Source organism: Artibeus jamaicensis, unplaced genomic scaffold (assembly GCF_021234435.1).
Source record: "Artibeus jamaicensis isolate MK-2021 breed Jamaican fruit bat unplaced genomic scaffold, CSHL_Jam_final contig_2259, whole genome shotgun sequence".
NCBI lineage: Eukaryota > Metazoa > Chordata > Mammalia > Chiroptera > Phyllostomidae > Artibeus > Artibeus jamaicensis.
Window position 1 is genome coordinate 287,309 of NW_026521468.1, and position 13,416 is coordinate 300,724.

At 44.2% G+C, this 13,416-nt stretch overlaps 1 protein-coding gene across 1 annotated transcript; it reads right to left on the reverse strand.

The window, feature by feature from the left end:
• Nucleotides 1-6,420: 6,420 nt before the first annotated feature.
• On the reverse strand, nucleotides 6,421-12,321 carry KRT12 (keratin 12). The gene is made up of 8 exons (XM_037129742.2): nucleotides 11,707-12,321; nucleotides 11,239-11,321; nucleotides 10,088-10,244; nucleotides 8,874-9,035; nucleotides 8,647-8,772; nucleotides 8,286-8,506; nucleotides 7,339-7,409; nucleotides 6,421-6,866 (listed from the first exon to the last, which is right to left on the reverse strand). The coding sequence occupies exons 1-8, from the start codon at nucleotides 12,250-12,252 to the stop codon at nucleotides 6,769-6,771; spliced, it is 1,464 nt and encodes a 487-aa protein (XP_036985637.2). The 5' UTR covers nucleotides 12,253-12,321; the 3' UTR covers nucleotides 6,421-6,768.
• Nucleotides 12,322-13,416: the final 1,095 nt, after the last annotated feature.

The window sequence follows — 13,416 nt, forward strand, 5'->3', positions numbered from 1 at the left end:
AAATAGACACATTCATCCAGACTGGTAGGAGGGGCCGAGTGGGGCGGCCGGGTGGAGAGGAGTTGTAGCAAAAAAAGTGGTGGCTTGTGGACCATGGGTGCGCAGGCAGTGGCTGGCTGACCCCAGGCGTGGGGTGGCAGCGGGCAGACCCAGTGAGGCTCGCAAGGCAGCTGGCTGACCTGGTGGTCTTACCTTCATGTGCAGATAAACCGGGTGAAACTGGGAAGTGAGACAGACAGCGCAACCCAGGGTCCCAGTGCTGGGAAATAAAGCCTCAAAACACCAGTTCAAAACACCTGTGGGGGTTGAGGCGCAGGGAGAGACTCCCAGCCTCACAGGAGAGTTCGTTGGAGAGACCCACAGGGTCCTAGAAGGCACACAAGCCCACCCACCAGAAGGGCCCAGTTTGCTTGTGGGAAGAGGGGGACGGGACTGAAATCCAACAGAGAGGGGAGCAAGCGCCATGGTTCCCTCTCTGACCCCGCCCCCACATATAGAGTCACAACCCAGCAACTGGGCTGACCCACCCTGGTGAACACCTAGGACTCTGCCCCTCATATGTAATGGGCACATCAAGACAAGAAAAAAAATGGCCCAAATGAAAGAACAGATCAAAGCTCCAGAACAAATACAACTAAGTGACGAAGAGATAGCCAGCCTATCAGATGCACAGTTCAAAGCACTAGTGATCAGGATGCTCACAGGATTGATTGAATTTGGTTGCAAATTAGATGAAAAAATGAAGGCTACACCAAGTGAAATAAAGGAAAATGGACAGGGAACCAATAGTGATGGGAAGAAAATTAAGGCTCAAATCAATGGAGTGGACCAGAGGGAAGAAAGAAACATCGAAACAGAAAAGAAGGAAGAAACAAGAATTCAAAAAAATGAAGAGAGGCTTAGGAACCTCCAGGACATCTTTAAACATTTCAACATCCAAATTATAGGAATACCAGAAGGGGAAGAAGAAGAGCAACAAGTGGAAAACTTATTTAAAAATAATAAGGGAGAACTTCCCCATTCTGGCAAAGGAAATAGACTTCCAGGAATTCCAGGAAGCTGAGTCCCAAAGAAGGTGAACCCAAGGAGGAACACACCAAGGCACATCATAATTACATTAGCTAGGATAAAAATAAAGGAGATAATTTTAGAAGCAGCAAGAGGTAAGGAGACAGTCACCTACAAAGGAGTTCCCATCAGACTGTCAGCTGATTTCTCAAAAGAGACCTTATGGGCAAAAAGGGGCTGGAAAGAAGTATTCCAAGTCACGAAAGGCAAGGACCTACATCCAAGATTGATCTATCCAGCAAAACTTTTATTCAGAATTGAAGGGCAGATAAAGTGCTTCTCAGATAAGGTCAAGTTCAAGGAGTTCATCATCACCAAGCCCTTATTATATGAAATGTTAAAGGAAGTTATCCAAGAAGAAGATAAAAAACATGTACAGTAAAATGACAGCAAACTCACAATTATTAACAACCACACCTAAAACAAAAACAAAAGCAAACTAAGGAAACAGCTAGAACAGGAACAGAACCACAGAAATGGAGATCACATGGAGGGTTAGCAGCAGGAGAATGGGAGGAGGAGAGAGGGGGGAAAGGAACAGAGAATAGCATAGACAGTAGGTAGAAAATAGACAGTGGGAGGGCAAGAATAGTATGGGAAATGTAGAAGCTAAAGAACTTATGACACATGGACATGGACTAAAGGGGAGGAATGTGGGTGGGAGGGGGTGTGCAGGGTGGGGGAGGAATGAAGGGGGAAGATGGGATAACTGTAATAGCATAATCAATAAAATATATATAAAAAAGACTATTGAGTTTTAGTTTGATTTTATAATACTAATATTAAACAAATGACATTTAAATCTTAGATACAGTTCTAAGACTTAAGAAACATTTACTACCCTATTAAAAGCCATTTATGCCCTGGCTGGTGCAGCTCAGTGGATTTAGCATGGCATGTGAACCAAAGGGTCACCAGTTAGATTCCCAGTCAGGGCACATGCCTGAGTTGCAGGCCAGGTCCCCAGTAGGGGACACATGAGGGGCAACCACACATTGATGTTTCTCTTCCTTTCTCCTTCTATTCCCCTCTAAATAAATAAATAAATAAATAAAATCTTTAAAAAAAAGCCATTTTCTCGGCTATGTGAATAAATTTTTCACTTGATGTTTTGAGCATATTATAAAAAGCTTAAGTACTTCAGATTGGCTGTCTGGTTCTCTAAACTCTAAACAATTACTAGCTTCTTTTCTTTATGCCTTATAGAACTTGCCTCCTTATTGGTGGATTTCCTGGAAACAATACCACCTGTTTAAAGAAAAAAAGTTTTAGTTTATGCTTTTAAAAAGGTTTGATTTTTTCCTCTTGTCCTTTCTTTTAAAAAAATAGCCAAGCTTTCTAATATCAACAGGTATATCTCACATAGCTTGAAAAGCAGTTTTTTAACGTTTTTTGGTTTATTTATTTTAAAATTAAATGTATTGGGGTGACATCGGTGAATAAGATGACACAGATCTCAAGCGCACGTTTCTGTGACACGGGACCTGCAGACTGAGCTGTGTGCCCCCCACCCGCGGTCAAACCATCTTTCGTCACCGTCCTCATTCCTAGGAGTCCTTTACCCCTCACTGCCTGCACAGCCCTTCCCTCTGGTAACCACCACACTGTTGTTTTTGTCTGAGTTCTTGTTTCTTCGTTTTTCTTGTTTGTTCATTACTTCCTTTGAGTTTTATATCCCACACACGAGTGAAGTCATATTGTTCTTAACTTTTTCTGTTGGACTCTGTTTTGCTTGGCATCGTATTCTCAAGGTCCATCCACATTGTTGCAAACGGCAATATTTCATCTTTCCTCAGTAGTTTCGATGTATTTGTGCACCACATCTTTATCCAGGCGTCCCGGAGGGCACTGGAGTTGTTTCAGTCTTGGCCACGGTGGATGACGCTGCAGTGAACATAGGGGTGCACGTATCTCTGTGAATACTTGTTTACAGATTTCTCAGGTGGATACCCAGGAGAGAGTGTGCTGGGCCATATGGTAACTATGTTCTTAATCTTTTGAGGAACCTTCATAGTATTTTCCTTAGTGGCTGTACTTAATTGATGTTCCCACCAGGAGAGAACCGGGGCAGTTTTTTAAAGTTCATTTCCTAATATTCCAGTAGGTGGTGCTCTTGCAAAGCCTAAATGAGTGGCTGCTTTGTCAACAGAAGGTTGCTTTCTAGATGTTTCCCTTCCTATTGTGACCTACTTACTTGCAAACTCTTTGTTCTGGATAGCTAAAACTACCTGCGCCCCCCCCCCCCCCCATATCAAAGTCATGCATGCAGTATGTTAAGCATTTTAAAAATGTACAATAGAAAAATAAAATATTCTTCAATTTCCCTGCAAATAGCCAAGACATAACCACTATAACAGGTTAGTATAAACAGTATTTTTCTGACTTTTTCTAGCCTGTACACACAACAAATGCATATAGTAGTAAAAATTTAGATTTTAAAATAATCATAAATAATACGCTTGTCTTTTGTTGTCTGATCCCATGGAGGAGTTTTTCTTTTCTTATGAGTTGCTTTATTTAAAGACAGACCTTTCGCTTCTGTAACTCATAGTGGCTGAGTCCAAAAGGACCTTTCACTCCTGCACTGAAGTAGGGCCTGTGGTCTAGTGAGTGAGGGCTGGAATCTCATGACCAGGATGCTGCGCTACTTGTGATTCTTGGCCGTAAGTGTGGGGCAAATGACATTCAGTGAGAAGCATAGTGCTTCCTTTGCCAACTGAAGACTGTAGAATATTTTAACTGAGATATTATCAGCATAAGACTGATTTGGGATAGGAAATTTTGTGAAATCACTGATTTTTTTCAGGCAGATTTTTTTTTTTCTGAATGGAATAACCTTGAGGGCAGCTGATTGCTCTCAGAGTAAGCGCTCTAAGTGACCAAGCCAGAACTGAAATGCTTTTGAGACCTAATGTTGACGGTCACACACTGTCACTTGTTCAGTAGGTCTACTCTGTTCACTGTGGGAGCAGATTGTATACAGGGGCGTGAGTGCAAGCAGTGAGGATCATTGGGGCTGTCTTGGAAGCTTCCACAAGAACTGATCAGTGCATAGATGGTCACTTAGTTCACTTTTAATTGAGGTATAATTGACATATGACATTATATTAGTTTCAGCTGCACAGCACAATGATTCTATATTTATATGTGAAGTCTGTCCAGAAAGTATCCAGCCATGTAATCTGAAAAACAGAGACATTTATTGAAGAAGATGCAAGATACAAGGAACATTGTACAAAGGACAATGACCCCTTGGTTCCCTTCAGAGTAGGCACCTTGGGAATCTCACAAAGTTCTCTGATCTTTGTTGACTGCAGCCCGTACACGGTCAACATTCTCAGATGTTCTGCTTGTTGCAGGCCTTCCAGAACGTGGATCACTTTCAACAGATTCTCCACCATCTTTGAAGCGTTTGTGCCACATTTTTATTTGTGCTGCACTCACCGCATCGTCCCCGAAAGCCTCCTGAATCATCTGAATAGTGTCCGTGGAGGAATGTCCAAGCTTAATGCAAAATTTGATGCAGATTTGTTGCTCTTTTTTCTCAGTCATTTTGAATGTGACGGCCACACAGTGCACATGCTCACTGAATGTCATCTATTACCCGCCCTGACTAGTGCAGTGATCACGCATGTGCATTTCAGCTCACTCTCCTTGGCTGCCAGGTTACATCGATGCCACGCAAACCATTCTCGTTACGTTAACAATGGCTGGACTTTTCCTGGACAGACCCTGTGTATAGTGAAATGGCCACCACAATGAATCTAGTTAACATTCATCCATAGGTGTTTACTTTAAAGCCATGGGGTTAGATGAGGTTACCGAGGGAGGAAGCGGAGAGAGAGGAGGTGAGGGCTGAGCCAATATTCAGAGTCTGGGAAAAAGCTTCCAGTGAGACGATGCCTCATGGATCCCGTTGGGGAAAATATTTCCAGAGGAAGGGAATGCTGGGAAACTAAGGAATGTAACGGCTAAGAAATGAGCACCAGATTCATACTTGTTCAAAGTCCCTTTCTCCTGTGAAGCTCATACAATTCAGACACCGGGCAAGGAGAACAGATGTTACTCAGAACGGAAACGACGTGCATTAGTGATCACTTGTGGGCTCTGGGCCTTGTGCGGGAAGAGGCCTTGATAACCCCTTTGGGTCTGAAAGCTCAGGTTCTCCTAGGACATGGTCTGGAAGGTGAGGGGTAGAGAGAGAACTGAACTGCTGTGCATAACCAAGTGAGATGAACGGAGTAGCCGAAAGCACTACCAGATATTAAAGGGAAGCGTGACTTCAGAAAGCTGCATACGGAAGCAGGTCATCTCAAAGCGGTGTCATAACTTTCTGTGGGCTTTTGTGCTCAGCTCCCGAGTTCCTGCAGGTTTGCGTGAATCCTCTCTCCCCCCTGCTCTCTTTTATACTCCTCGCTCATCAATTCCCTGATTTCTCCTCGCCATTTTTGTTCCACACAGTAAATAATAACAGGGCACAAATATTGAGCACTTGCCAGGCACCAGGGACTGTTCCTAGTGTTTTACGTATGTTGTTACTTCATTTAATCTTCATAAAACCCACCCCACTTTAAACATCAGGAAAACGAGACACTCAGAAATTGTTACTTCTTGTTACACAGCAGAGCCAGAACTTGAACCCAGTCTGGCGTGAGAGCCCAGGTTCTTAATCACAAAACCCTGCTGCTGTTGTCCTTTTGCAGTCTGAGTCTGGCCTCCCGGACTGAATCACTGTCTACTCAGGCCTAGACTTTGGCCACCTTCCGCCCCAACCCAGAACCTGACATCTGTTCCTGACTTATGGCCTGACCCACCCCGGTAGACACGCCAGCCTTGTCTTTACCAGTATCAGATGGGGGAAAAGACATCACAGCAATTATGTGTTCACACCCTGTGTCCTTGGCAGTGTGTTTCCTCTGTGTCCGATCTCCCTTCTCTGCCTGGTTGACTTCTGTATAAAACCTTCAGCTGCCCCCTCACATGCTGCCCACTTCCCCTCCCTGTGTCCTGTGGTCGGTTTGCCCTGTTCACTGTAGCACCGCTCCCAGAAGAGTCTTGAGTCAGGCGCACTGTTGGGGGTTCAGTACCTGTTTCTTGATTGAATGAAAGAAGGCCCCAGAAAGTGAACGGGACAGCAGTTGTGTCCTGCAGTGGGCAGTATAATTTTGTTGTGAACTTACTGGGCAAATGTAGCAAGGAAAGAACTTCCAAAGGAACTTCTTAACTTAATCTCAGACCTTGGTATTTTTATCCCAGTGTGTATCTACTTTGTTATTCGTATTCACAGACCTCTCTCTGTGCCCTTGACATTATTGTCAGAATCAGGAAGGCGCAAATTTCACGTTACGATCGTTTATCTTTTGAAATCAACTTTATTAACAAGGTACTACTTGTCAAAGTCCTGTGAGTAAAAGCATGTTCCAGGTCACTAGAAGAAAACTTATGAACAGACTATGCCAGGTCCAGAGAGAGAAAGGGCAATTTTTGTTTGTTATAAAAACCAACATGGCCATGCTGGTTCATGTGGGAACATCATTTCAGAGGGGCAAAGAGGGATCACAGTGAATGGGGACCCAAAGAAAAGGAAACAGACAAAAAAAAAGATTGAACTGATATAGCATCTCAGTCTGAAAGGAATAATTTCTACTTGTAAATTTCTTGTTCCTAAGGAAGCAATCACGGGGCAGATCTGGTGAAATTTTACATTAGTTCTTCGAGTTCCTGAACTTGGGGTGAGGCCACTTCTTCATCCACCACTGTCTGCACAGTTGTCTTCATTTCTGGGGTGTTGGTAGGGTCTGAAGGTAAAGACGGAACAAAGAGGGCAAAAGTTAGTGTTTCAAATATTTATCCGAAATTCGTGGTGCTCAACCTTCTAAATTAGGTATTGACTGATACAGCCCGCCAAATTCTAACTTTCAAAGGTGAATTTTGCATTAAAAAATGCACTTTATTCAATGGAAATGAAATGTATTCATTGTTCTCTTATGCACAAATGAAAATATTTTTCTTTTTTGGCATTTAAAAAGTACATCTGAGACTTATAATACCTCTTTGCAGGGTAAATTTTTTTTCTCCTGGGTTTGTGAAAAGTTTTAATTCAGTATAGACTACTCATTTTCTGCAGGGATGCATAAATGTTTTCCCTTGGCTCAGAATATAAATATACATTACTAATAGTGCTGCAGTGTTTGATGAGATGCTAAGGTTTTAGTCATTAATAGGTGTGACTCTGACTTATTCTAAGTGATTCTCAGGGAATCTGCGTACCGTTAGAGGAATCGGTGGGCTGTGCTTGAGGCTTGGAGTCCGTCACAGACAAGGTTTCATCCTGACCATCTCTGCAAAGAGAATGAGGGAGACGGTGTCAATCACATCATGCTTTCTGGAATGAGGACAAAGAAGGGGTTTGCTATTTGAACTAAAAATTAGAAGTGTTCATATAAAACTATGGCCAAGTAAGGAAGATATTCTAAATTTCCTGATCAAGAATGATCGAATGATAATATTGTGATAGCTATGGGTTGGTGCCAGGTGGGTACTTGAATACCGGGGGGGGGGACACTTTGTAAAGTGTGATTGTCTAACCACTGTGCTGAACCACCTGACACTAATACAAAATAATATTGAGTGTGAACTGTGACTGAAAAATAAAATCTAAATTAAAAACCCTGTTGACAAAAAAAAAAAAAAGCAATGTCTTAGTATCATAGCTGAAAAACTTAAGGAGTGACTGCACAGTGCATGCCGAGAGTCATCAGTGTGGTGCGGTGCACCGTGGAGCCAAGTGGTCTCAGAGGTTCGATTTTCTGGTTTATAGTCCTGAGTTCCTCCCACTGGGCCAAGCTCTTACTACTTTTGGGAAGTTTGCTACAGTAGGTTCGAGGTGGTTCAGGTGGCTGTCATTTAAAGGGTCATTCGTAGTATCAGGACACATATCAGAACTCGAGCGGGGAATTTGTCTAGGAGTCCTTGGCAATGGCCTCTGCCTGGGGTGCCACTGTGCACCCCAGCGCTTTATGAGTTGTTATTAAGTGAGATAATGAATGATACCACTTTGCAAAGTGTAGAGCGCTTAATAAATCCAAGGCATGCCTTTACTATATTTGTTATTTTTGGTCAACTAAAGAACCCTTTCTTCTATTGTCCCCCAAACTGCGTGAGGTGCACCCTTTGGTCAGACACTGAGGTTATTTCAGTCTCAGTTGTCTATTCACCCTCGCGCCTCGCTGTCCAGCAGGCGGCGGTAGGTCTCAATTTCCAGCTCCAGGCGGGCTTTGACGTTTAGCAGCCGCTGGTGGTCATCGTTCTGGCGTTGGGTGTCCGCGCGCACCAGGAGCAGTTGCTCCTCCAGGCTGCCCAGGAGCTGTTGCATCTGGGACAGCTGGCCACAGTAGTCACCCTTGGTTTGGGCCAAAGAGTCCTCCAGAGATTTCTTCTGCACGTGGAAGAGAAATGGCACAGACATAACAATGGAGACAATGAAAGGAGGAAGGCAGCCAATGGCTTAACATAATTTGGAAGCAACATTTTCTTTGGAAGTTGAAACGATGCTGTGTCTTTTTGCACCATCCCTACCATGGCGAGCTGCGACTGGAGCTCGATCTGCAGGTTTTGAAAGGCGCGTCTCAGATCCGTGATCTCGCTCCTGCTGCCCTGAAGCAGCTCAGTGTTGGCACTGATCTCCTTCTGCAGTTCTCTGCTCTGACACAGAAAAGCGGGGCAGGGGACGTGAGTGAGGGCTGCCGAGACCACTCTTTTCTGCCAACGTATCAAATGAAGCCTTTTGTTTTTGTTAGTGGTACCTTTTCAACAAACCAGGCTTCTGCGTCATTACGGTTCTGCTCCGCGATGGCTTCGTACTGTGCCCTCACGTCGTTGAGGAGCCTGGTGAGGTCCACCCCGGGGGCCGCATCCATTTCTACCCTGACCTGGCCGGGGCCGTCAGACCGGAAGCTTTGGAGCTCCTGGGCAGAGCAAGTGAGAGCCGGGCTCAGGGCCCATCGTGACTTTTGTGGGCCTCAGTCGGTATAAGACAAACATTAGTTCAACATATTAAAACGTATTTTACCTAAAGACAAATATTTTCTATTTGATCAATTATATTTAACTTTATTTATTTTTTTTTATTTTAAAAGAACTTAAGACATTTTCCTGGGCCCCTGAACTTACCACGGGCCCTCGGCACTGTGCCTGCCACACCTAGTGGGTGAGCTCCCCTCTGTCTTGGGGATTTAGGGCCTTCCCGTGGACCTGGCCTGGCAGCAGTGGCAACTTTGGGGGTTTTGGCTACAGCTGCCAAACTGAGGGCAGCAGACAGCCCCTGAGCTCGCATACTGTCTGTGTCCCATCGTGGATTTCCAGCAGAAAGCCCTGTAGGAAGCCCTTCGGTAGAATTGTGATTAACGTCCGTTCTACAGGCCAGGCTCTGACGGGCGCCACGGCCTATCGGAGCTCCGTGTGCGCATCGCACCGGGCATAGCCAGTTTCTCTGACGCATGTAACATGTATTATTGGTAGACTTCTGACTTTAAAAGTACTATATTAAACCAAAATCACTAGAGGCCCTGGCTGGTGTAGCTCAGTGGATTGAGCGCGGGCCTGCAAACCAGACAATCACGGTTCAATTCCCAGTCAGGGCACATGCCCAGGTTGCAGGCAGGTTCCCTGCCGGCCAGTTCCCAGCAGGGGATGCACAAACGCAACCATACATTGATGTTTCTCTCCCTCTCTCCTTCCCTTCTCCTCTAAAGATAAATAAATAAAATCTTAAAAAAAATCACTAGAGCAGGATCATTAAAATTCATATTGTCCTTACCTAATGATAAAATGACAAAATCAGAAACCGCCTTGAATCTGGTCAACTTTAACAGGAGCTTCCATCAATGGATGCCACCCCCAGCGGCTAACACAGCAACCACAACATGCACGCACACAGAAATTCAAAACAAGCGGCCATTTCAACAGCAAATAATGGATCCTCCCTCTCTGTTCTAACTGCAGATTTGTTCTGGCTGACCTCCTCGTGGTTCTTCTTCATGTAGGCCAGATCTTCTGCTCGGTTCTCGATTTGCGACTCCAGGTCGGCTCTGGCCAGGGTCAGCTCGTCCAGCACCCTGCGCAGGCCGTTGATGTCGGCCTCCACGCTCTGGCGCAGGGCCAGCTCATTCTCGTACCTGAAAACCAAGTGCAAAACCGTTTAGGGAATCCACGCAGCCACTTGAGTAAGAAGACCCCTGCCACCTTCAGGGACATTTTGTGCATAAACCTGTGCGACTATTTTAAGGTGGCAGCATTTCAATATATGATTGTTTTTGCTGTTATAATTTTTCCCTTTCCTTTTTCACAATACTATTCTGCTCAGTCAGAGAAGAGTGAAAACAATTACGAGGTAACGACACTTTTCGACCAGCGATGACCCCACACAGCACTGCACCCTGGGGAAACGTCCCCTTTGGCTGGCTGTCCTGGTGTGAACAGTAACAGCCCTTCTCTACATGGAGTTCCAGACAGAACCCTAAAAGCAGTTGAAAATAAAATAATTAGTCTTTTTTTGTGCTTAACTTTAATTTAAAACATTGATACGTCTTTAGTAACTTTTATCAAGGTTTTTATAGGTTCGGGATCATCACCATGGCAACATCCTCTGGGGAAATTTTGTGCAGCACAAAAGACATTAGTATTTCTTCTTTATGTCTGCAGGGTAGAGTATGGGATGGGAGGAGAGAATGTAAAAATAAGTGCATGGTTAATATTTTAGGTGTATGTGTCATCAGGAAAAAGATCATTTCGTTTAACTGCTGGGCAAAAACATTATTAATTCATTTTGACACGTGGACGGTTGGGGTTTAGGACAATGGTGGAATCACCACCTCCCATCACAAGTCAATACAAATTACAAACATGGCGATCATATGAATATACACATAATATAACATATGAATATAAGTTTAAGCAACTTACACTTAAGGACGTGCAATGTGTGAGCTGTGTTTGCATCTAGTTAATTTCTGGAATGCCCAATGAAACTGACTGAAACACTCAGTGTGTGGAGCACGTGAACGGTGGAAGGTTTGAAAGTTTTGTCATCAAGGAAGGAAGGAAGACAAGGAATGAAAAGAGATGGTGGGACATGTCAGTTTTTACCAACCTTTCTTGTATTCTACTCACTTAATTCTAAAGTCTTCGGCAGCCAGCCTGGCATTGTCAATCTGCAAGATGAGCTGGGCGTTTCCAATGCTGGCGAAAATGATCTGACAAAGTGGGGGAAGACACATAAAACACGGCCGTAAGATGTCAGTATTACACAGATCTATTTCTGACAGGAGAATTTTAGATGATGTTAAAATGCTATTTTATTAAGAGGTTAAGGCAATTTAATTTTTAATAGAACATATTTATAGAATATTTAAAAATTAAGGAACATATGTTTCCTACAGAAAGAGAGTGGAAATAGAGTGGCTTTGTGGTAACTGATAAAGTGGACCCAAACACCTTGATATGAGAAATTGTTCCAAATGTAGCTGAATTGCAAAAATAGATCTAAGCTTTAGGGGATTATCACTGTAAAACATTGTAATAGCAAACAAAGAAGAACAAAAACAGTTTCCAAAGCTCCTCCAAAAACCGTATTCTTACCTTACTCCTGAGGTCTTCAATCAGTGGGAAATACTGACTGTAGTCGCTCTGCAACCCGGGGTCTTCGGTCCCCGATCGCCGTGCTTCGTACCATTCTTGAATTTTATTTTCTAGCTCAGTATTAGCCTCTTCTAGAGCTCGAACCTTGTCCAGGTAGGAAGCCAATCTATCATTAAGATTTTGCATGGTTTCCTTTTCTGATCCAGAAAGAAGGCCTCCCCCATTGCCGGAGAGAATGACTAGAGAGCCACCCAGGCTCCCTCCAAATCCAGTCTCCAGGCCTCCAAGACCCCCTACTAGGCCTCCCCCATAAGCAGTGCCCAGTCCTCCTGCAAAGGAACTTCCAGAGCCTCCACCAAAGCCACAGGTAGAACCAAACATGGGAGCAGCAGGAAGACCTCCCCCATAGCTCCCTCCCAAACCGAGGGCACTTCCCCCATAGCCACTTCCCACAGTGGAAGCAGACGTGCCCCTGGCTGTGCCCAGTATCCCACTTTGGGAAGACAGCCGCCTGGACAGCCCAGGGTTCTGCCCTGAGAGGGACATGATGTTGCTGGAGAGACCCACGGCTGGGGGAAGGTGGCCACCACCCAAGGGGAAGCAGTGTCAGCCAGGCAGAAAGGTGAGCCTTTTATAGATCAGGAAGTGGGTGTTACCGTTGAAAAGTTCACTCTCTCCGTTCAAAAAATACCAACCCCCCTTTTTGACCAGCTCAACACCTGAATGATTAATGCATATTGAAAATTCATTGGTGTAGAAATAATGAAATAACTGTGCCCATTACATATTTGAAATACAAAAAGAAAAAATAATCTGGGTGGAGAAGCAATAGGTTTTCACACAGAATTTTTCTTCTCCAAATTATTTTATTGCCTGTAGCCTCAGCATTTCCCAGTGTCTTATACACAGTAGGAAAGTAATGAGTGATTTTTGAATGGATAAGTTAATGAGTACTTCTTTCTCAACCTTAAGCTTTTTAAAGTCCTTCAGTCATATTTTCTGTTTGTTTCCTGTAGAAAACTCAGTGTAAACCATCCAGTTGTGACACGGTCTATCTCCTAGGGGATATCCTGTTGGAAGTAGTTGTGAAATGCAGCGGTGGAAGGGGAGTAAATGCATTTTCCACATTGATACTGGAACTTGAATTTTCAAGGATTTTTAAAGCTTGTCATTAGGATGTTGCACCATTTCTTCTTTTCTGACTCAGAAAGAAGATATCTTAAACATTGAAAAACGCTATTTTGGGGTAGAATATTACAGTGTTTTCAGCAGCTGTTCCTTTACATAAGAATCGGCCTTAGTGATCCCTGTGAAATCAGGAACCTTGTTTGGTTGTTCACTGGCATTGCTAGTTTCTCCAAATACAGTTGGTTTTTCATGTAGTGAAATTACATCAGTGCTCACACCCTCAACCCTGTTCCCCAAAAAGCCGATCATCCTGCCCAACTCCAGCCTTTCTGAAGGTTCTTCAGTCCTGTCCATAGTCCTGAGTCAGAGCTGGCAAATCAGAGAGGTTACAGTGAGGCCCCGGTCGAACCTATCCCATGGGTAGGGGATACCCATGGCCAATTCTGGTGAGTGGAAGGACTCTGCGACCCTTTCCATCATTTCCCCAGGGGCAGGAATGATGAAGCTCAGGTGAACTCCAGTTACAGTACAACTCCCAGAGAGCAAGCAGGTGGGATTTCCAAATAAGGAGGTTTTAAGCAA

Coding starts and splice junctions, on each gene's coding strand:
- KRT12 (XM_037129742.2), bottom strand. CDS start 12,252: ATGTCCCTCTCAGGGCAGAACCCTGGGCTGTCCAGGCGGCTGTCTTCC. Junction 8,773..8,873: donor AAGCCTGGTTTGTTGAAAAG/GTACCACTAACA, acceptor TTTCTGTGTCAG/AGCAGAGAACTGCAGAAGGA. Junction 6,867..7,338: donor GCCCACCGATTCCTCTAACG/GTACGCAGATTC, acceptor CTTTACCTTCAG/ACCCTACCAACACCCCAGAA.